This window comes from Oryx dammah, unplaced genomic scaffold (genome assembly GCF_014754425.2).
Source record: "Oryx dammah isolate SB20612 unplaced genomic scaffold, SCBI_Odam_1.1 HiC_scaffold_26, whole genome shotgun sequence".
NCBI classification, from domain to species: domain Eukaryota; kingdom Metazoa; phylum Chordata; class Mammalia; order Artiodactyla; family Bovidae; genus Oryx; species Oryx dammah.
The window spans coordinates 79,356,367-79,380,493 of NW_024070210.1; the positions used below are offsets into that span (position 1 = coordinate 79,356,367).

The 24,127-nt window shown below is 38.4% G+C and overlaps 1 protein-coding gene and 1 non-coding gene across 2 annotated transcripts in view; both read left to right on the forward strand.

Annotated features, from left to right (window-relative positions):
- Positions 1-11,307: 11,307 nt before the first annotated feature.
- Positions 11,308-11,414, forward strand: LOC120853817. The gene has a single exon (XR_005718869.1). It is a non-coding gene; the product is annotated as a U6 spliceosomal RNA (small nuclear RNA).
- Positions 11,415-15,529: 4,115 nt separating this feature from the next.
- The window catches only part of RNF212B (ring finger protein 212B), a 32,147-nt gene continuing 23,549 nt past the window's right edge, over positions 15,530-24,127 (forward strand). Inside the window, exons 1-4 of the mRNA XM_040227250.1 lie at positions 15,530-15,611; positions 17,148-17,248; positions 19,631-19,683; positions 20,150-20,224. Coding sequence (XP_040083184.1) covers positions 17,149-17,248; positions 19,631-19,683; positions 20,150-20,224 — 228 coding nt within the window. The 5' untranslated portion in view covers positions 15,530-15,611; position 17,148. The remainder of the gene's footprint in view (positions 15,612-17,147; positions 17,249-19,630; positions 19,684-20,149; positions 20,225-24,127) is intronic.

Consider the following 24,127-nt stretch of genomic DNA (forward strand, 5'->3'; position numbering starts at 1 on the left):
ATATTTATAAAATACATACTCAACGAACACTTACGTCTAGAAAATTAGTTTTTGAAATAATGGCATGGGTGCTTAAAGGTCAATAAAGATGTTTATTATATCATATTTCTGCAACAGTTAAAAATTGGAAACATTATGTGTCCATCAACATGAGATTAATTAAATTAGGATCTAACTTATCAAAGCATGCAAACTTTAAAAAGAATGATGTATAAAGGTAAAAATATTAACTACAAACAAATTGTAGGGCTTCCCTGGTGGCTCGGTGGTAAAGAATCCGCCTGCCAATGCAGGACACATGGGTTTGATCCCTGGTCCAGGCAGACCCTACATGGTGTGGAGCACCTAATCCTGTGTGCCACAACTATTGAGCCTGAGCCCACAAGTCACAACTATTGAGCCTATGTGCTGCACCTACTGAAGCCCACATTCCCTAGAACCTGTTCTCTGGAACAAGAGAAGCTACCACAATGAGAAACCCATGTACCACAACTGGAGTTTCCCCACTTGCCATAGCTAGAGAAAAGCCCTTGCAGTAAGGAAGACCTACAACAGCCAAAAATAAATCAATAAAATAAAATAAAAAAACAAATTGCAGATAGTATGTAATGTCACATTTTCATTTAAATGTGTCTAACACTTGTGTATTGTGTATTGGTATATGCATTGAAAACAACTTCTGAGAGGATTTATGTAAAACCTGTCTAACATGTTTGTCTTTGGGGAATAGGGTCAGCGTGATGGGTTTTCACTTCCTAATTTCCAAACCTGTGTTTTCATTTTTTAAAAATTGGATGCAACATGTGAGCCTGAATAGAAAACAAAAACATTTTCTTTTTATATAAAGGACATTTGTGGGACAGTGGGTGAAATTTGACTAAGGTTTCTAGATTAGATAATTGTACCATATCAATGTTAATTTTTTGACTTTGATAATGGTATTGAGTTTATGGGAGAGAATGTCCTTGTTTATGGGAAACACACATTGTATTATATCTGATCCTGTCATAGGTAGGAGCTATTGTCAAATTCAAGGTCATTAAGATTTGCCCCTATTGCTTCTTCTAAGAATTTTATGCTTTTTGCTCTTACATTTAGGTCTTTGATCCATTTTTAGTTAATTTTTGTATATAGTATAAGTAAGGGTCGAGCGTTATTCTTTTTCATGTAGATATACAGTTTTCTTTGCAGTTTGTTGAAGAGATTATTCTTCCCCCAATGGAATGGTCTTGACATCCTTGTTGAACATCAGTTGACCATAGATATGAGAGTTCATTTCTGGATTTTCAATTCTAATCCCTTGGAGTAACCTTATGTAGCACCACATTGTTTTGATGATGGTAACTTTGCTTTTTTTAAAAAATAATTAGTTAAAACTGGGTCTTTGTTGCTGCATGCAGGCTTTCTCTAGCTGCAGCAACCAGGGACTATTCTGTAGTTGTAGTGCACAGGTTTCTCATTGTGATAGCTTCTCTTGTTGTGAAGCATGGGCTCAGAAGTTGTGGCTCAAGGGCTTAATTGCCCTGCTGCAAGTGGGATTCTAGTTTCCAGACCAGGGATCGAACCTGTGTCCCCTGCACTGTCAGGCAGATTCTTAAACACTGAATCACCAGTGGTGATTATACTATAACTTTATATAGGATGTTTTAAGTTTGGAAAAGAGAAGCTAAAGGAAAAGAAGAAAAGGAAATATATATCCATTTGAATGCAGAGTTCCAAAGAATAGCAAGGAGAGATAAGAAAGCCTTCCTCAGCAATCAGTGAAAAGAAATAGAGGAAAACAATAGAATGGGAAAGACTAGAGATCTCTTCAAGAAAATTAGAGATACCAACAGAATATTTCATGCAAGAATGGGCACAATAAAGGACAGAAATGGTATGGACCTAACAGAAGCAAAAGATATTAAGAGATGGCGAGAATACACAGAACTATACAAAAAAGATCTTCATGACCCAGATAACCATGATGGTGTGATCAGTCACCCAAAGCTAGACACCCTGGAATGCAAAGTCAAATAGGCCTTAGGAAGCATCACTACGAACAAAGCTAGTAGAGTTGATGGAATTCCAGTTGAGCTATTTCAAATCCTGAAAGATGACGCTGTGAAAGTGCTGCACTCAATACGCCAGCAGTGGAAAACTCAGCAGTGGCCACAGGACTGGAAAAGGTCAGTTTTCATTCCAATCCCTAAGAAGGGCAATGCCAAGGAATGTTCAACTACTGCACAATTGCACTCATCTCACACGCTAGCAAGTAATGCTCAAAATTCTCCAAGCCAGGCTTCAGCAGTACGTGAACCGTGAACTTCCAGATATTCAAGCTGGATTTAGAAAAGGCAGAGGAACCAGAGATCAAATTGCCAACATCCACTGGATCATAGAAAAAGGAAGAGAATTCCAGAAAAACATCTACTTCTGCTTTATTGACTATGCCAAAGCCTTTGACTGTGTAGATCACAACAAACTGTGGAAAATTCTTAAAGAGATGGGAATACCAGACCACCTGACCTGCCTCCTGAAAAATCTTTATGCAAGTCAAAGCAACAGTTAGAACCAGACATGGAACAATAGACTGGTTCCAAATCGGGAAAAGAGTATGTCAAGGCTGTATATTGTCACCATTCTTATTTGACTTATATGCAGAGTACATCATGCAAAATGCTGGGCTGGATGAAGCACAAGCTGGAATCAAGATTGCCAGGAGAAATATCAATAATGTCAGATATGCAGATGACACCATCCTTATGGCAGGAAGTGAAGAGGAACTAAAGAGCCTCTTGATGAAAGTGAAAGAGGAGAGTGAAAAAGCTGGCTTAAAACTCAACATTCAACAAACTAAGATTATGGCATCTGGACCCATCACTTCATGGCAAATAGATGGGGAAGCAGTGGGAACAGGGGAAGCAGTGGGAACAGTGGCTAACTTTCAGTGGCTGACTTTATTTTTTGGAACTCCAAAATCACTGCAGATGGTGACGGCAGCCGTGAAATTAAAAGACGCTTACTCCTTGGAAGAAAAGCCATGACCAACCTAGACAGCATATTTAAAAGCAGAGACATTACTTTGCCAACAAAGGTCTGTCTAGTCAAAGCTATGGTTTTTCCATCCATGTTTGGATGGGAGAGGTGGACAACAAGGAAAGCTGAGTGCTGAAGAACTGATGCTTTTGAACTGTGGTGTTGGAGAAGACTCTTGAGAGTCCCTTGGACAGCAAGGAGATCAAACCAGTCAATCCTAAAGGAAATCAGTCCTGAATATTCATTGGAAGAAATTATGCTGAAGCTGAAACTCCAATACTTTGGCCACCTGATGAGAAGAGCTGGAAAAGACCCTGATGCTGGGAAAGATTGAAGGCAAGAGGAGAAGGGGACAACAGAGGATGAGATGGTTGGATGGTATCACTGACTCGATGGACATGAGTTTGAGCAAGCTCTGGGAGTTGGTGATAGATAGGGAAGCCTGGCATGCTACAGTCCATGGGGTCACATAGAGTCGACACAACTGAGCGGCTGAACTGAAATTTGGAAATTGTGAGTCCTCCAATTTTATTCTTCTTTTTCAAGATGGTTTTGGCTATTCTGGATCCTTTGAAATTTCTTATGAATTTTTGAATGCGTTTTTCAATTTCTGCAAGAAGCACCATTGGAATTTTCAAAGGGATTGCACTGGTCTGTATATCACTTTGGGTAATATTAGCAACAATATTTAGTAGTTTTCCATACATAAGTTTTTCATCTCTTTGTTTAAATTTTTTGTTTTGTTTTGTTTTCTTCCCAGTTTTTTAAAAATTAATTAATTTATTTTTTTACTTTATTTTACTTTACAATACTGTATTGGTTTTGCCATCCATCAACATGAATCCACCACGGGTGTACATGAGTTCCCAATCCTGAACCCCCCTCCCACCTCCCTCTCCTTGTTTAAATTTAAGTATTCTTTTCCTTTTGATGCTTCTGTAAATGGAATTGTTTTCTTATAGATAACTTATTTTTGACAAAGGCAGTTTAGTTGAAAATAGATCTTTTCAACAAGTGGTGCTGGAACTACTGCATACCCACATGTGGAAACCAAAAACAAAAAACACAAGGACTTTAATGCATACCTCAAATCATGTAGAAAAACTAACTCAAAATGAATCATATTCCTAAACATAAATACAAGTCTAGATTTCTAGAATTTCAGAAGAAAATGTAGGAGGAAATCCTTGTGACCTCCAGTTAGGCAAAGACTTTTTAGATATGACACCAAAAGCATGCTCCATTAAAGGACCAACCGATAAATGAGACTTCACCAAAAATAAAAATTTGCTCTTCAAGGGGAATTCCCTGGTGAACCAGTGGCTAGGACTTGGTGCTTTCACTGCCATGACTGCATGGCATGGCCAAAAAAAAAAAAACAGAAAAAAACAAACAGTCCCTGTCCCGCCCCACCCTTACTCTTTAAAGACTACTATTAAAAGATTGAAGATACAAGCCACAGATTGGACATGTATTATTTGATAGAGAAATTTCTTCAGAATATAAGAAAAACTCTCAAAGTTCAAAATATGAAAAAAAAAAAAACAAAACCCAACCTAGTTAAGAATGGTTAAACAAAGATTTTAACAGACACTTCACACACATTTGGGCTTCCTGGTGGCTCAGTAAAGAATCTGCCTGCAATGTGGGTGACCTGGATTCAATTCCTGGGTTGGGAAGATCCCCTGGAGAGGGGAATGGCAACCCATTCCAGTATTCTTGCCTGGAAAAATCTGAAGAATAGAGGAGCCTGGTAGGCTACAGTTTATGCGGTTGCAAAGAGTTGGACACAACTGAGCAACTAACATTCACACACATTCATTTATATATAAGCACACAAATACATGTTCATCATCATTAGTCATTAGGGAAAAAGCAATTAAAGCACAATGAGATACTAGTACACACCTATTAGAATTAATAGTAAAAAGACTGAACATTCTGTGCTGGCAGTAACGTGAAGAACCTGAAACTCTCATACGCTGCTTGTGGGAATGGAAAATGGTACAATCACTTTGGAAAAGTTTGGCATCTTCTTTAAAAGTCAAACATGTGTCCAACATAGCTACTATATGATCTAGCCAGGGGAAAGAGGGCATATGTCCAAACAAAGACTTGAATATGAACATTTATGGCAGCTTTGTTATAGCCCCAAACTGGAAACAATTCAAATGTTCATGAACAGATGAATGCACAAATTGTGGCATTTACATATTAAAGTGCTTCTCTGGTTGACTCATCCTTAAGATTCTTTAAAGAATCTGCCTGCAATGTAGGAGACACAGGTTCAATTGCTGAGTCAAGAAGATCCCCTGGAGAAAGAAATAGCACCCCACTCCAGTATTCTTGCTTGGAAAATCCCATGGACAGAGGAGCCGGATAGGCTACAGTCCATGAGGTTGCAAGAGTCGGACACGACTGAGCAGCTAAAACCACCACTGCCACATATGATAAAATACTACTCAGCAACAAAAATGAAAGAATTATTGACACATGCAAGAACATGGATGGATCTCAAAATCCTTATGTTGAATGAAAGAAGCTCAACAAAAAGTATATATGATTTCTATATGTAAAGTTCCTGAAAATGCAAACTAATCTGTAGTGATAGAAAGTGCCTATATTACCTGGAGAAATGTGGAGGAGGATTGGGAGAGATGGTTATCAAAGAAGCATGAAGAAACTTTGGGACATGATGGATATCTTCACTATCTTTAACGCAGTAATGCCTTCAAGGCTTTATAATATGTCAAAACTTATCAAATTATACATTTTAAGTATATACAGTGAGTTGGGAAGATCCGCTGGAGAAGGGATAGACTACCCACTCCAGTATTCTTGGGCTTCCCTGTGGTAAAGAATCCACCTGCAGAGAGTATTGAGTAGAAGGGCCAAGTCTGTGTCTTGTATTCCCAGATAAGTGATGTAGAAGCTGGTGGTGCCACCGTCTTTCCTGATCTGGGGGCTGCAATTTGGCCTAAGAAGGGCACAGCTATATTCTGGTACAACCTCCTGCGGAACGGGGAAGGTGACTACCAAACAAGACATGCTGCCTGCCCCGTGCTTGTAGGCTGCAAGTGGGTCTCCAATAAGTGGTTCCATGAACGAGGACAGGAGTTCTTGAGGCCGTGTGGATCGACAGAAGTTGACTGACATCATTTTCTGCCCTTCACCTTCCTGGCCCCACGGTCCGTGTTGTCTTCAAGTTCAATGTGACAGACTCCTGTCTATGTTCCAGTCCCATCAAGCGGGGTCTCTGGAGGCGTGAATGTTTTGTGTGGAGTAGAGAGTGGACTAGGGAAAATCCTGGATGACCTGGGTCCCAGCCTCTCTGGCCAGCCCATGCTATCTCTGGACACTCGGGTAGGGTTGGAGCAAAGTCAGGTGGTCTGCACCTAGCAAGGTACTTTTGTACCTCAGATGCTTTAGGTTTGAGATGTTTCAATGAACCAAAGTTCTGACACCTTGTTTACATGCTTGTTTTTATGGAATTTCTATTAATGTGGCTTTAACCAAAAATAAAATGTCCCTGCCAGAAGCCTTAAAAAAAAAAAAAAAAAGAATCCACCTGCAATGAGGGAGACCTGGGTTCAATCTCTGGGTTGGGAAGATCCCCTGGAGAAGGGAAAGGCTACCCACTCCAGTATTCTGGCCTAGAGAATTCCATGACTCTATAAGTGGCAACCCACTCCAGTGTTCTTGCCTGGAGAATCCCAGGGACGGGGGAGCCTGGTGGGCTGCTGTCTATGGGGTCGCACAGAGTCGGACACGACTGAAGCGACTTAGCAGCAGCAGCAGCAGCATAGTCCATGTGGTTGCAAAGAGTCGGACACAACTGAGCAACTTTCACTTCACTTCACATGTCAATTCTACATCAATAAACTTTTTTAAAAAGCTACCAATCTGATGTATAGTTAGGTTCATTTGTTTTAGTCCTCAAATTTTAGGAGTTGCTTTTTAATTTTATTTTTGAATATGTAAAATAATTGCATTTCTATAGACAAAATTATATAACCAGTTAAATTCAGGGAAACATTCCTTTCATATTTTCACTTCTACAATGTTCCCTTCCTATCTCCATAGGTAACTTTTTCTTTTTGTAATTTCTGTTTTATCATCTAGAGTTGCTTTTTGATATGCATTTATACAATGGAGTAACTATCATGGTCAACAAAAGAGTCCGAAATGCAGTACTTGGATGCAATCTCAAAAACGACAGAATGATCTCTGTTCATCTCCAAGGCAAACCATTCAATATCACAGTTATCCAAGTCTATGCCCCAACCAGTAACGCTGAAGAAACTGAGGTTGAACGGTTTTATGAAGACCTACAAGATCTTTTAGAACTAACACCCAAAAAAGATGTCCTTTTCATTATAGGGGACTGGAATGCAAAAGTAGGAAGTCAAGAAACACCTGGAGTAACAGGCAAATTTGGCCTTGGAATGCGGAATGAAGCAGGGCAAAGACTAATAGAGTTTTGCCAAGAAAATGCACTGGTCATAGCAAACACCCTCTTCCAACAACACAAGAGAAGACTCTACACATAGACATCACCAGATGGTCAACACTGAAATCAGATTGATTATATTCTTTGCAGCCAAAGATGGAGAAGCTCTATACAGTCAACAAAAACAAGACCAGGAGCTGACTGTGGCTCAGATCATGAACTCCTTATTGAGAAATTTAGACTTAAATTGGAGAAAGTAGGGAAAACCGCTAGACCATTCAGGTATGATCTAAATCAAATTCCTTATGATTATACAGTGGAAGTGAGAAATAGATTTAAGGGTCTAGATCTGATGGATAGAGTGCCTGATGAACTATGGATGGAGGTTCGTGACATTGTACAGGAGATCAAGACCATCCCCATGGAAAAGAAATGCAAAAAAGCAAAATGGCTGTCTGAGGAGGCCTTACAAATAGCTGTGAAAAGAAGAGAGGTGAAAAGCAAAAGAGAAAAGGAAGATATAAGCATCTGAATGCAGAGTTCCAAAGAATAGCAAGAAGAGATAAGAAAGCCTTCTTCAGCGATCAATGCAAAGAAATAGAGGAAAAGAACAGAATGGGAAAGACTAGAGATCTCTTCAAGAAAATTAGAGATACCAAGGGAACATTTCATGCAAAGATGGGCTCGATAAAGGACAGAAATGGTCTGGACCTAACAGAAGCAGAAGATATTAAGAAGAGGTGGCAAGAATACACGGAAGAACTGTACAAAAAACATCTTCACGACCCAGATAATCATGATGATATGATCACTAATCTAGAGCCAGACATCTTGGAATGTGAAGTCAAGTGGGCCTCAGAAAGCATCACTATGAACAAAGCTAGTGGAGGTGATGGAATTCCAGTTGAGCTGTTTCAAATCCTGAAAGATGATGCTGTGAAAGGGCTGCACTCTATATGCCAGCAAATTTGGAAAACTCAGCAGTGGCCACAGGACTGGAAAAGGTCAGTTTTCATTCCAATTCCAAAGAAAGGCAATGCCAAAGAATGCTCAAACTACCACACAATTGCACTCATCTCACATGCTAGTAAAGTAATGCTCAAACTTCTCCAAGCCAGGCTTCAGCAATACGTGAACAGTGAACTTCCTGATGTTCAAGCTGGTTTTAAAAAAGGCAGAGGAACCAGAGATCAAATTGCCAACATCTGCTGGATCATAGAAAAAGCAAGAGAGTTCCAGAAAAACATCTATTTCTGCTTTATTGACTATGCCAAAGCCTTTGACTGTGTGGATGACAATAAACTGTGGAAAATTCTGAAAGAGATAGGAATACCAGACCACCTGACCTGCCTCTTGAGAAATTTGTATGCAGGTCAGGAAACAACAGTTAGAACTGGACATGGAACACAGACTGGTTCCAAATAGGAAAAGGAGTACGTCAAAGCTGTATATTGTCCCCTTGCTTATTTAACTTATATGCAGAGTACATCATGAGAAACGCTGGACTGGAAGAAACACAAGCTGGAGTCCAGATTGCCGGGAGAAGTATTAATAACCTCAGATATGCAGATGACACCACCCTTATGGCAGAAAGTGAAGAGGAACTAAAAAGCCTCTTGATGAAAGTGAAAGAGGAGAATGAAAAAGTTGGCTTAAAGCTCAACATTCAGAAAACGAAGATCGTGGCATCTGGTCCCATCACTTCATGGGAAATAGATGGGGAAACAGTAGAAACAGTGTCAGACTTTATTTTTTTGGGCTCCAAAATCACTGCAGATGGTGACTGCAGCCATGAAATTAAAAGACGCTTACTCCTTGGAAGAAGAGTTATGACCAACCTAGACAGTATATTCAAAAGCAGAGACATTACTTTGCCAACTAATGTCTGTCTAGTCAAGGCTATGGTTTTTCCAGTCGTCATGTATGGATGTGAGAGTTGGACTGTGAAGAAGGCTGAGTGCCGAAGAATTGATGCTTTTGAACTGTGGTGTTGGAAAAGACTCTTGAGGGTCCCTTGGACTGCAAGGAGATCCAACCAGTCCATTCTGAAGGAGATCAACCCTAGGATTTCTTTAGAAGGAATGATGCTAAAGCTGAAACTCCAGTACTTTGGCCACCTTATGCGAAGAGTTGACTCATTGGAAAAGACTCTGATGCTGGGAGAGACTGGGGGCAGAAGGAGAAGGGGACGACCCAGGATGAGATGGCTGGATGGCATCACAGACTCGATGGACGTGAGTCTGTGTGAACTCCAGGAGATAGTGATGGACAGGGAGGCCTGGCGTGCTGCGATTCATGGGGTCGCAAAGAGTCGGACATGACTGAGCAACTGAACTATACTCCCTCATCTTTTGGCCATATTTTGGCCACAACACGTGGGATCCTAGTTCCCCAACCAGGGATTGAACTGGTGCTCTCTGCAGTAGAAGCTCTGGACTGCTAGGTCAGTCCTCTTTCCAAAACAAAGAATTGCACATTATGTAACCTATACCTTTTATTTTCATTTAGCAATAAATTCTGGAAATTGCTGAATATTCTTCCTTTAAAAAATTATTTTATTTATTTATGGCTGCCTTAGGTCTTTGTTGCTTTTCTTGGGCTTTCTCTAGTTGCTGCGAATGGAGACTACTCTCTAGTTGTTGTGCATGGGCTTCTCATTGCAGTGGCTTCTGTTGTGTCAGAGTACAGGCTCTAGGTGCACAAGATTCAGTAGCTGCAGCACGTGGGCTCAGTAGTTGTGCTTTTTAGGCTCTGGAACACAGGCTCAGTAGTAGTTGTGGTGCATGGGCTCAGTTGCTCCATAGCATGTGGAATCTTCCCAGACCAGGGATCGAACATGTGTCCCCTCCACTGGCAGGTGGATTCTTATCCACTGCCCAACCAGGGATGTCTCTCCTTTCTTTCTTTTTTAAAAAATATTTATTTACTTACTTGGCTGTGCTGGGTCTTAGTTGTGGCATGTGGGATCTAGTTCCCTGACCAAGGATCGAACCCAGGCCCCCTGCATTGGCAGCCCAGAGTCTTAACTACTGGATCACCAGCAAAGTTCCTCTCATTTCTTTTTATATGTGCATAATACTCAACTGTGATTTGTCATTGATAAACATTTGCTATTATAAATACTAATGCAAGAAAATAACCTTGTTCATAAGTGATCTCATATTTTTGCCAGTGCATCTTTGAGGCAGAATCCTAGAAATGGAATTGCTGGGTTAAAGATAAATATATTTGTAACTTTCCTAGATAATGTGATGTTCACTACAGAGTGGTTGCTGTATTTGGCATCCTCACCAGCAATATATGAGTGTCCGTTGCCCCCTAACCTTGCCAAATGAATATGTTATGAAATACTTGGGTCTGCCAGTCTGATAGATGAAAAGTGGTAGTTTGCTGGAGTTTGCTTATCCCACTAAAAGTGAGGTTGAATATCTTTTAATATGTTCAAGGGCCATTAAATTTTTTTCTATGAACTGTTTATGCATTTTGCTCAACTTTCTATTGTCATTGGTTTTCTCTTTTTAGAAGTTCTTTGTATAGTAAAGTTATTAACCCTTTGTGATTTAAGTTGTCACAATTTGTCACTTAGGTTTTCACTTCATCTATAGTGGGCTTTCTCTGTGTATATGTGAGAGAGAGAAAACTTTGGACTCTTTCTCCAAAGGGTGTTCTTTTATTTTTATGTTGTCAAGTTTATCAATCTTTTATTGCTTCTAGACTTTTGGATCATAGCAAGAGTTCCTTCAATCCTCAGTTGTAAGAGTAGTTGCCATGTTTTCTTTCAGTACTTGTATGTTTCAGTTTACATTTAGATTTCTGATCGATTTGAAATTTATCTTGGAGTGCTCGCTTCGGCAGCACATATACTAAAATTGGAACAATACGGAGAAGATTAGCATGGTCCCTGCGCAAGGATGACACGCAAATTTGTGAAGTGTTCCATATTTAAAAAAAAAAAAAGAAATTTATCTTGGTGAACAATGTGAGATACAGACCCAGTCTGATATTTTTCCAAATGGCTATCCAATTGTCTCAAGTCTTTTTAAAAAAAACTCAATCCTGGGAATTTTCTGGGGGTCCAGAGGTTAGGACTCAGCCTGCACTACTGCCAGGGGCATGGGTTCCATCCCTGATCAGGGAATTAAGATCCCACATCCCACTGGTGGTGCAACAGGGCCAAAATAAAAACAAAAACAAAAAAACCCCTCAATCCCACCCCATTCCTGTTGAATTCCTCACTTTTATCACAAAATAATAATTTCAAATGTACATGGTTTTGTTTCAGGACTTTCTATTCTTTTTTATTGGTCTGTATGTTATCCATGTACCAAGAGCACAATTTTTTAATTATAGAGACTTTATAGTATGTTTTAATATTAGATGTGGCTAGCTTCCCCCAGACATGACACTAAAAGATTTTCAGGGTGTTCCTGGATGCTCTTGTCTGTTTGGCTATTTTCTATATGAAATTTATAATCAATTTGTTTAATTCTAGAAAGGCAACATTTTTTGGACCATGTTGTTAAATTTATAATTAGCTTAGGGAGAACTGACATCACTATGATGTTGACTCTTCTTATCCACCATGACTTTTATGTTTTTCAATAAATGGTTTAAAGATTTCTTCATATATATGGTTATACTATTCCTAGGTATTAATCTTTTTTGTTTCTATTTTAAATAGTTATCTGTTACATCTTCTACCTAGCTATTATTTGAATATGGAAAGGTTATTGTATTTCATTTTGTTAATTTTATAACTTGTTACTTTACTAAATTTTCTTATTATTTACAGTAGTTTCTCCATTGATTCTTTTGAATTTTTCAACATACAGTGATATAATCTGCTAAAAGAGGTACTTTTATCCTTTTAAATTAGTGTTCTGATACCATGTAAAATGCTAGTGGTAGCTCATTCCTGACTAGCAATAATGCCTCTAATGTTTCCTCATTTAAAAAACATACTGGATTTTGCATACACATGCACACACACACATCTTTTAATCCCGTTAAGGAAATATCCATTGACTCTTACTTCACTGAAATTTTAAATCAGAAATGGATATGAATTCTGACAAACGCTTTGTTGGCAACTGTGGAGATAAGCATATGACATTTCTTCTTAGAAATATTACTATAATAAGTTACACTAATAGATTTCTTAATATTGAATTATCCTTTTTTTTGGTAATGAACATCATTTGGTTGTACTTTTTAAAATGCACTCTATTTTCTATCTTATTTAAGATTTTTGAATCAATATTCACACGTGAGATTTGTTATATGGTTTTCTTGTGTATATGTGTGCAGTCTTTATCATTTGTTTACTAAGTTCATTTCATAAAATGTTTTTAAAAGTTTTATCCTTTTTCTATGACCCAGAATGTGTAAGCAGAATTAAGATAATATTTAGGAAAACTATGCGATGGTTTGAGTTATGGGCTGAACTAACCATTTTTTAGTGGAACATCTTTTTAACCTGAAAGAACAACTAACAAACTGTACTTACTCAGATTTGGGTATTTGGTAGAACTTTTCTCAAAAATATACAACTTGAGTTTGTCACTTCAAGGAAAACAGATGACTTAGTGTAATACTTATTGTCAATGTAAAACTCAAACTTTCAGATGAAAATAAAAATTTCAAGAAACTTGTATCTGTAACTGTGTGCTTGACTAATTCCCAATACTCAAAGATTTTTCTGGTGAGATTGGTAGTGATAGTAACAAAGGTGATTTTAAAACATTATAAAATGAGTGTGTCAATATTTAATATTGTTTCATGAAATGTGTCAATGTGTATCACTCAGTGAACTAGTATTTTCCAAATGACCAATTTGGTCTAAATGTAAAACGTGACAAGTTCATTGATATAGTGCAGCTAGCTTTTAACAAACTCCCACTTCTTAAATTTTGGTGTAGTGTCAAAGAAAAATATTAACAAAATCTAAATCGGTGAATAGCGGACTCATTGGAAAAGATCCTGATGCTGGGAAAGATTGAAGGCAAAAGGTGAAAAGGGCGGCAGAGAATGAGATGGCTGGATAGCATCACTGACTCAATGGCTATGAACTTGGGCAAATTCCGGGAGATAGCAGAGGACAGGGAGACTTGGCTTGCTGAGACCCACGGGCTCGCAGAGTTGGACAGCACTTAGAGACTGAACAATAGGCTCTAGGGAAATACTACTCTCTTTTCCAGCTACATACTTGAGTGAGTCCAGATCTTTACATGCTTCAACCAAAACGGCATACTGCAAAAGAGTGATTGCAGAAGTACATGTGTGAATCCAGCTGCTTTCTATTAGGTCAGATTGTGTGTGTGTGTGTGTGTGTGTATGCACACATGCATGCTCAGTTGTGTCCAAGGCTTTGCAACCCCGCGGGGTATAGCCCACCAGGTTCCTTTCTCCATGGACTTTTCCAGACAACAAATACTGGAGTGGGTTGCCATTTCCTTCTCCAGGGGATCTTTCTGACCAGGGACTGAACCTACATCTCCTGCATCTCCTGCAGATTCTTTACCACTGAGCTAGCTACCTGGGAAGCCCAGGTTAGATCGTGGTGTTGTTCAGTCGCTGGATCCTGACTGATTCTTTGCCATCCCATGGACTGCAGCACGCTAGGCCTCCCTGGCGTCATTAGATGCCTGGTCAGATAGTAAGAGATTATAAAATGGTAAAATAAAAGTGATGCCACTCTTCTCACGAAATTGTATTTATTTTGGAACATATAGTTATATTTCACAGGTTATATTACCACTTAATGGGTTTATTATTGTTGTTTTCAAATAAATTAATAAATATTTTAAACTTTCAGTTTTAATTGCTAATATGGTGAATATTGACAGATAGAATCCACAGAAACCAAAACTTGGTAGGGAGGGAGTCTTCAGTATATATATATATATTTTTGCCACAGAATGTGGGATAGAGGATCTTACTTCCCCAACCAGGGATCAAACCTATACCCCAGCAGTGGAAGCGCAGAGTCCTCACCACTGGACCACTGGGGAATTCCTTTCACTATTTCTTAAAAGTTAAAAGAGTTCTGAGACCAAGAGGTTTGCAACTCAGTACTTGTTGACTTCCTCAAGATAATTTCATGTTCACATTTTTTGGGGGGTCAGCTACTTTTATAACTGAACAGAGCCATAAAATTATTGGATCATATTTTCTTTTTGAAAACCTTGAAATGCATCTTCATTGTTTCTAGCATAAAATGATTCTGTAAAGAAGTCTGATGCCAATCTTCTTTTCCTTATAAATGGCTAGTATTTGTTGTCTGGATGCTCAAAGGGGTTTTCCTTATCTTTTTTCCCCTTATCTTTAAAGACTAATAATTTAATAACTTTACTAGAAAATGTTTTGGTTTTGACTGTTCTGGGTCAGTTTTCTCCTTTGCAATAAATATGTAGACTTAGTTCTTATTCAGGAAAATTTTCTCAAAATTTTGTTTTAAATATTTGTTCTGATACATTGCTCTGGTTTTCCTTGCGGGGTTAAATGTGTGTGTAAAATCTCTTTGCTTGTTCTCTATATCTCTTTCTCTTGAAAGTTTTTCTTTTTCTTTTTAGGAAAACCGTTCTCCTTTCAGCGTTATTTCTGAAAAAAATTTTTTTAATTTCCTTGATACTGGTTAGTTCTCACTTAATATACAACACTACTTTTTAGCGTTTCTATTTCTGGTTTACACTGTTCTTTAAAAGCATTTATTTTCTTTATTTCACTTAAAAATAAAGTGAAAAAAGAGAGAAGAAAAAAAATTACGTCAAAGATTTCATCAGCTTTGTGACCACATTTTTCTAGTGTGTTACGTCTACTTGAATATTATTAGGTTTGTTTTCACCTTTTTGTTTCCACAGTAGCACGTATGGGATTCGACCATATTTCTTATCTTTTCCCAATTTTAAATGAGGTAGATTTTCCCGGAATCTACTTTCGGCTCTCGGGCCCCGCCCACTCCCGGGCCCCGCCCACTCCCGGGCTCCGCCCACGCCTCTCACACACCGTCGAGGGACACGCCCAGCTGCTTGTCTCTCTCTGGCGCCAGACTCGCTCTATTTTTTCCCGCCATTTCCAGCTCGTCTTGAGAGCAGGTTTATTTCCGTGAGATCCGAGGCCTTCCGGGATCACTGCGGTCAAACAGGTAGGGAATATAGTTTAAAAAGAGCTACTGGTAAATTTGAGCCTTTGCCAAATCTCCATCGCCCTTAGAAATAGGGCGAGTCTTACCCTCACAAACCCTGTTAACGGCTCTTCTTTGAAAGAGTTCATTTGGTCAACCCATTTGATTAAAATTCTTCTTGCTCCGCCTAACTGGGAGCATTATAACTGGGACCTTTCCAGTAGTTCTTTAGACTCACTTCTGGGAGAAGTTAGTGTATCTGTGAGCAGCAAATAGAAATCTGAAGCTCGTGCCTCTGTGTAATGTCTTTGCGTTGAAACGTTTGCATGCTCAGTCGCTTCAGTCATGTCTGACTGTGACCGGATGGATTGTAGCTCTCCGGGCTCCTCTGTCCAAGGGATTCTCCAGGCAAGCATACTGGAGTGGTTTGTCATACCCTCCTCCAGAGGATCTCCCCCACCCAGGGATCGAACCGGTGTCTCTTTACAGATCCTGCATTGGCAGTCGGATTCTTTACCAGTAGCGCCATCTGGGAAGCCCTATTGAAACATTTATTCAGTGTTTTTGTCTTGAATTTTGCCCTTGTGTGACAAAAATGTTAAAGTGTGGCGCAAACTAGCCAACATCCTTTGAGCAAATGTCTCCATAAACGACTTTAAAACGTTTTTAAAGAAAAAACTTAAGTGGGGAGAAAAATTTACCTTCTCTTTTGGTTTCTCCCCCAATTTAATTTTAAATTAAAATCAAACCTATTTCATTCTTGTAGTATATTCATGAAATTAAACGTAAATTCATTAAATATATGAACTAATGACAGCTCAGTATGTATCAGTTCTGTATTTTTAATGTCAGTTTCTTCATTTCAAATCTTGCTGTTCAGTGAATATCAAATGCATCTTTTATTTTTATTTTTTCAAATGCATCTTTTAAAAAAGGATGGGATTGGACAAAATGTTAAATGATTTTTAAGATCACTTTTAGATCTATGATTCTGAGGTTCTGTGGAGTAGAAGAAAATGTAAACAAGCTGAGACATCATTCAAAAACCATGTTTCTCTTAGATAAAATGTGTCCCAAGTGGTTGATATATGATCTGTATTTTGTCCACTATCTCCTCCTTGCTCCATCTTGCTGTATCACCAGAAACTATTAGGAAATAAGAAGATGGTTCTTTTTTTTAAAAGATTGTTTTTTCTAATTACAAATTAATACCTGAATTAATACAGAAAACTTAGAAAACAAAACAGTGTAAAGACAGCATATACACACAAATATCCATAATCTCACCATTCAAAAAAAAAATCATCACTGTCCTGTTACTTTTCTGAATATGTATACTTTTTAGAAAATGACATTGCATACTCTGCAGTCTGCTTTTTTACACTTTAGAGATATATGTACTTTCTTACAACCAATTGAAATACTCCACAAAAATATGCCCGTATTCCAATAAGTTAGCAGAAGCTAAGCAAGCATTATTAAGTAGATTTTGGAACAGCTATAATTATGTTATAGTAAATATATTATGCCCAGAGTTGTTCTCTCTCTTTGCTGCAGAATGGATTGGTTTCACTGCAACCAATGTTTCCGAAAAGATGGGGCCCATTTCTTTGTCACCAACTGTGGCCATATTTTCTGTAAAAAATGTGTGATTCCGGGTGAGTAACTTAACTGTTTTCAGATTCAGGCAAAAATGTTTTAAACTTAGAAATAATGATTAGCCATTTCTCTGTGTAACTTGGAATAAATATCACTTAGGAGGTCAAATGTGCTGTGAGTATAATAGGAAACTGTTGATTATGAAAATTGGAGGAATCCATTAACAAAGAATGATTTAGCAAATGGAATATCTATTATTTGAACATCAAAAGGTGCTTGTTCATGTTCTGAAGCCTGTAACAAGGAAAGCCACAAAATTATCAGACTGACTAGAGAAAAGAGAGAAGAATAAAAATGATGACTAGAAATTGGGAAAGTGGTTGATAACAAGAGCCATTTCTAATGGAAAGTGGTATAGTCTGTCAAGTTAATTTGTTTAGAAATATTGATGATGATGATAGTGATGGGTAATACCTTTGTGGTTTTCATGTGTCCTGATTTTGTTGGAAGGAAAGTTATGACCAACCTAGAGAACATATTCAAAAGCAGAGACATTACTTTGCCAACAAAGGTCCGTCTAGTCAAGGCTATGGTTTTTCCAGCGGTCATGTATGGATGTGAGAGTTGGACTGTGAAGAAGGCTGAGCGCCGAAGAATTGATGCTTTTGAACTGTGGTGTTGGAGAAGACTCTTGAGAGTCCCTTGGACTGCAAGGAGATCCAACCAGTCCATTCTAAAGGAGATCAGTCCTGGGTGTTCTTTGGAAGGACTGATGCTAAAGCTGAAACTCCAGTACTTTGGCCACCTCATGCGAAGAGTTGACTCATTGGAAAAGACTCTGATGCTGGGTGGGATTAGGGGCAGGTGGAGAAGGGGACAACAGAGGATGAGATAGCTGGATGGCATCACTGACCTGATGGATGTGAGTTTGAGTGAACTCAGGGAGTTGGTGATGGACAGGGAGGCCTGGCATGCTGCAATTCATGGGGTCGCAAAGAGTTGGACATGACTGAGCGACTGAACTGATTTTATATATCCTTAACACAACCCCAGGAGGTAATTATTAGTAGACCCACTTTACAAGTAGGGAGCTGATTCAAAGAGGTGATTTGACCAAGTTATTGTAACTGTTAAATCTTAGAAGTGGGACTTCAAGATATGTCTTTTTTTTTTTTTTTTTTTAGTGGTAAAATACTTACAAGGTATGTATTGTAGTATTCTGTATGTATGTGTTCTGGGTATGCAGGTCCAGAAGAGGGACTTAGGATGCTTTGATCAGGGAAAATTTCATGGAAGAAGTGCCACTTTGATAAAGTTTTGAGTAATAAATTGGAGTCTGCCAAGTGAATTAGGCAGGGAAGATCATTCTAGTTTAAAAGAACATCATGTATAAAGGAATATAGCATCATAAAACTTAGTACAGGGAAGTACACATGGTTGGGATTGGTAGAACATAAAAGAATAAGATGAGAAATGTGAGAGATGAGGCTAGAGAGGTAGGCAGTGGCCAGATGATGGAAGGTTCTATCACCAGGCTAAAGAACCTGAACTTTATCCTGCAGGTGATGGAGAGCTGTGGGAGTTCTTTGTTTTGTCTTTTTCTTAAATAGAAGAATGGTTTGGATGTGCTAGCTGATTCTGGCAATAATACAGGAGGAAGACCAGGAAAACTTTATCCCCAAGGAAAAAGAGTCAAGTTAGCTCACCTCTGGAGAAGCTTTTTTGAGGTGTGAATCTCATGACCCTTTTAAGTTCTCTGCTAATGTGACAAAGCTATTACTATGCTAACAGCAGCTTACTTTGGAGCAGTTTGTCTCAGTGAAATACATAGTCGTATGATGTTTTTTCCTGACATGGCATTTATCTTAATCAATAACCAGCACCACTACTAAAAATTCAACTTCAAAGGAAAATTAGGAATTTTAATTCTCAAATCTTTCGTGTTGAGTTAATTAGATAATAAGGGTAGGAGAGCTCCAAAATTATATCCAGGAATACTAGCAGAGTGCAAACAGAGCAGGAATAATTGGAGAATTTCTTCAGGTACCCAATGGGTGCCTACTGTCAGGGAGATGGAATAAAAAAATAATAACTTAAAGTTGAGATCATTGGTACTCTTTCTAGACTCTAGTAAATGTACATCCCTCAATGACTGCTGGGAGGCAACTGTCCCTCATTTGTAGAAGAAAATTGGGAATTTATTAAAAAGGAGATGGGTAGAGGTACAGAGTGAAAGCCTTACTTCTCATCAACATACAAGTTTGGAAATGCTGATTTCTGGCATGGTGCTCAAGTTGAGGTCCTTCTTTAGCACAGTGACATTCTGAATTCAATAAGAGCCTCTTTTCATTAGCTAGCCAACTTGACTGTTACCAGATACTTTGGGAGAATCTTACTTCACGCCCATGAGAACCAAACATTTTTTTCCCTTTCTTCCCTAGAAAAATGTGCTGTTTGTGGAACTGCCTGCAAGTATCTGGCTCTTTCTGATAATGTAAGTTTTTCCTTCTCTGTCACGATCTTATCCTGTTTCCTGGTATATAGAAAGTATACAAAGAATACAGTGACTATGAACTGAAAGTTGGGGGGAATTCCCTGTCGGTTCAGTGGTTAGGACTCAGTTGTTTCACTGCAGACCTGGGTTCAATCCTTGGTCAGGAAACTAAGATCACCAAGCCACACCATGCAGCCCCAAAAAAGAAACAAAATGCGTAGATAACAATTGAGGGGGAAAAGGAGGTAAACAAGAGAAGAATTATTTGTGGGTTTGTGGCTACTGCCACAGAAGCGTGAGGTAAGGAGGATTAAGACATACAGTCAACATCTGGTTCAGTAGTGATCACACTCTTACCTAGCACAGTGAAATTCTATCTGGTGCTTTAGAAAGGGTGGTACATCTTTAACCATATTTGCCGGTATTTTATTTCATTCCGTTGTGATGTGTCTTATTCTCTTCATAGCTGAAACCTCAGGAGAAGATGTACTTCAAAAACCCTGTGGAGACAGCTTTGCAGTATTTTAGTCACATCTCTCAGGTATGAGAAATAACAGTGAAGACAGTCTGATTTTCCAGGCAAGTTATAACTGCATCTTATTTCTTTTCCAAAGGTTCTCTTTAAACTGCATTTGTACATTTGTATACAATGGGGAGAAAATTGGCTGCCCTATTTGCTTTCTTCCCTGATAATACAAATCTCAACAATTAACTTTTTACTGACCCAGAATCTGTGATAGGTTGTAAAAACCACTATGTAGCTGAATCTTGTAGTTACTAGTTCTATTAAGTCATTTTTGAGGATAAAGATGCTTCTAGGCATCTTCATTATCCTTCTGTGCAGATTTAGTGAATCTTCTAAAATTTGCTTTGAATATATAGATCTGACCCTGTAGTGGACTAAGCAGCCTGGCTTTCAAAGTTTTGCTTATAGACCTAAGTTCAAGAGGAGATTTCTTGTTCTCTATTCTTATTTTTCAATAACCTTTCTTAGTAATGCTTATATATTTAATTCTTAATTTAGTATTTATAATTAGTTGTCTGAACTTTAGAAGATATTTTTCTTTTCCTGATGCATGATATGTTGTCATGTTATTGACTCTGTCAGGAGCAATCGAGTTGTGGAAGGAGGTGAAGAGGAGACAGGACAGATTTGAGAGAGTTCCCAAATTGTAAAAATCTCGGTTTTTCACTTTCACTCTTTAGTTCTCCACCAAGATCATTTCATGGCCTCATGGGATTTTTATCTGGGCATGTTTCTTGAGATTTTATCGCTATTTTTCTTCTCTATTCTTCTCATTAGTTTGAGTTATTCTTTTATTAAACATGAAGATGGTCCTTTGTCATGTTTGGCTGAAGAGAGTAGATTTCATTTTTCTTCGATGTCTCCCCTTTGAGGTCATCAGTCCTGACTCTGGAGATGGAGGAAGGGAAATGAGGGCTTTCACGGCATCCTATTTTAGCTGCTTGGGTGAACCATCATATTTGAGATACTATTTAACATTATGAGGAGATAAAATCCAGCTGAGACTCAAGCAGAAATGTAAACAAGGTCACATGAACAAGAGAAAGAGCAGAGCTTTGGTTAATAACTAAACAAAGAATTAGTTAATGATCAGTAGAGAAATTATATGTAGTCTGAATTCTAACCTACCTAATCATGGGACCAATTACACATGGTCAAGTAATCAAGATAAAATACATGGAAAAGGTCAGTTAATCATCACTTTAGTGAAGTGCCAGTTTGGTAAAGTCAGCAATGTCTGAAAATGTGTTTTCTTAATCTGTAAAGTTGAATAACTGATCCAAGTAATGTCTAGATTGTCTTTTGCTCACATTTTCTTTCCTCAGTCAGACTTTTACTGACTCATCTCAAGTAGCAGCCCCAAGTGTACTTATCCTGCTTTATTTTTCATTGGAAGTCTCTGACATTTTATAATGTATTTGTTATTGTCTGAATTCTGCTCTGCTTTCTCGTAGCATAATGTGTTCAAGGTTCATCCATGTAAAAATATTATAACTTCATTAGTATTTCATTCCTTTCCATGACCAAGTAATAATATAGATGGATACACATTTCATGTATTCATTCATCAGTTAAGGGACATTTAAGTTGTTTCCACCTTTTGATTATTGTGAGTAATGCCACGATGAACATATGTGTACAAGTTTTTGTGTGGACATATATATTCATATCTCTTGGATATATACATAGGAATTAAATCACTGAGTCAAATGGTAGTTCTGTATTTAACTTTTGAAACTGCCAGACTTTTCCCAAGTGCTTGCCTATTTTACATTTTTACCAGCAGTGTGTAAGGATTTTGATCTCCATATTCTAATCAATATTTGTTTTATCTGTCTTTTTTTATTATAATCATCTTAGTGGTATGAACTTGTACCTTGGTGTGGTTTTGATTTGCATTTAGGATTGATGCTTTTGAACTGTGGTGCTGGAGAAGACTCTTGAGAGTCCCTTGGACTGCAAGGAGATCCAACCAGTCCATTCTGAAGGAGATCAGCCCTGGGATTTCTTTGGAAGGACTGATGCTAAAGCTGAAACTGTAGTACTTTGGCCACCTCATGCGAAGTGTTGACTCATTGGAAAAGACTTTGATGCTGGGAGGGATTGGGGGCAGGAGGAGAAGGGGATGACAGAGGATGAGATGGCTGGATGGCATCACCGACTCAGTGCACATGAGTTTGGGTGAACTCTGGGAGTTGGTGATGGACAGGGAGGCCTGATGTGTGATTCATGGGGTCGCAAAGAGTCGGACACAACTGAGCGACTGAACTGACTGACTGAACTGATGATTAATGATGTTGAGCATCTTCTTGTGTATTTATTGGCTGTTTATTTGTCATCTTTAAAGTGATGTCTATTCAGATACTTTGCCCTTGCCCATTTTTTTTAAAGATTGTCTTTTTACTATTAGTTGTAAGAGTTCTTTATATATTCTAGGTACAAGTCCTTATCCAGATATACTATTTGCAAACATTTTCTTCCATTTTGTTGGGCGCTTTCCACTCTAAAATTAAGAAATAAAATAGGGCTTCCCTGGTGGCTCAGTGGTAAAGAATCTGCCTGCCAATGAAGGAGACTTGGGTTCAATCCCTGGTCCAGGAACATCCCACATGCTGAGGAGCAACTAAGCCTGTGCGCCACAACCATTGAGCTTTTGTTCTAGAGCCTGGGAACCACAACTACTGAGCCACAACTACTGAAGCCTGCTCTTTGCACCTACAGAGTAGCCACCACTGGCTGCAACTAGAGAAAAGCCTTTGCAACAAGGAAGACCCAGCACAGTCAAAATTAAATACAGATTATTAAAAAAAAAAAGAAAATAAATGTTCATTCAGTCAGTTCAGTTCAGTTCAGTCGCTCAGTCTTGTCCGACTCTTTGCAACCCCATGAATCGCAGCACGCCAGGCCTACCTGTCCATCACCAACTCCCGGAGTTCACTCAAACTCATGTTCATCAAGTAAATTCAAATAGGAAGAACAGATAAGATGGGGTATCAGTAAAACAGGAAATAAAGAGAGAGAAGATATTGAGAGAAGAAGAGGAAAAGATGTAAATTCACAAAGAAAGACAAATTCAGAGCAAAAGGCATAAATGAAAATACAGAAAAAGACTTATTATTTTAGTGTTTGGATAGACAAATATTTCTTGAAAGGTCAGTAATTATTTAGGCTTTGCAGGCCATGCAGTCTCTTTTGCAGCTACTCAACTCTGCTGTTATAGCATAGAAGCAGCCATAGGCAGTCTGTAAACAAATGGGCAGGACCATATTCTAGCAAAAGGCAAAGGAGGAAAGGAAAGATATACTCATTTGAATGCAGAGTTCCAAAGAATAGCAAGGAGAGGTAAGAAAGCCTTCCTCAGTGATCAATGCAAAGAAATAGAGAAAAACAATAGAATGGGAAAGACAGAGATCTCTTCAAGAAAACTAGAGATATCAAGGGAACATTTCATGCAAAGATGGGCACAATAAAGGACAGAAATGGTATGGACCCAACAGAAAAAGATGTTAAAAGGAGGTGGCAACAATACACAAAAGAACTATACAAAAAAGATCTGATCGATAGTTGCCTGACTTTGAAGTCATATGTTTTGCTAACATACATAAATAACTACCATACAAGTCGTTTGAATAAAATCAAGTCAAGACCCGATCTCATCAATAGACCAGACCAGTTTTCCATCCCTCACTTGAATTTAAACATTGAACAACTGAGATAATCAATGATGCCTTTGAAGAAAGATTTTGTTTAGTCGAAGATTATTTTACCTGAAAAGAAAGAGTTTATCTGTCACTATATAAGACTTCTGAAACAGTATAGTTGAGTTCTTTGTCACTACTGAGCAGGTTGAAGAACTTAAGCCCCAATGTAAGAGATAATATTGCTTTGATTACAAACTGTTCAACCCAACACTTTCTG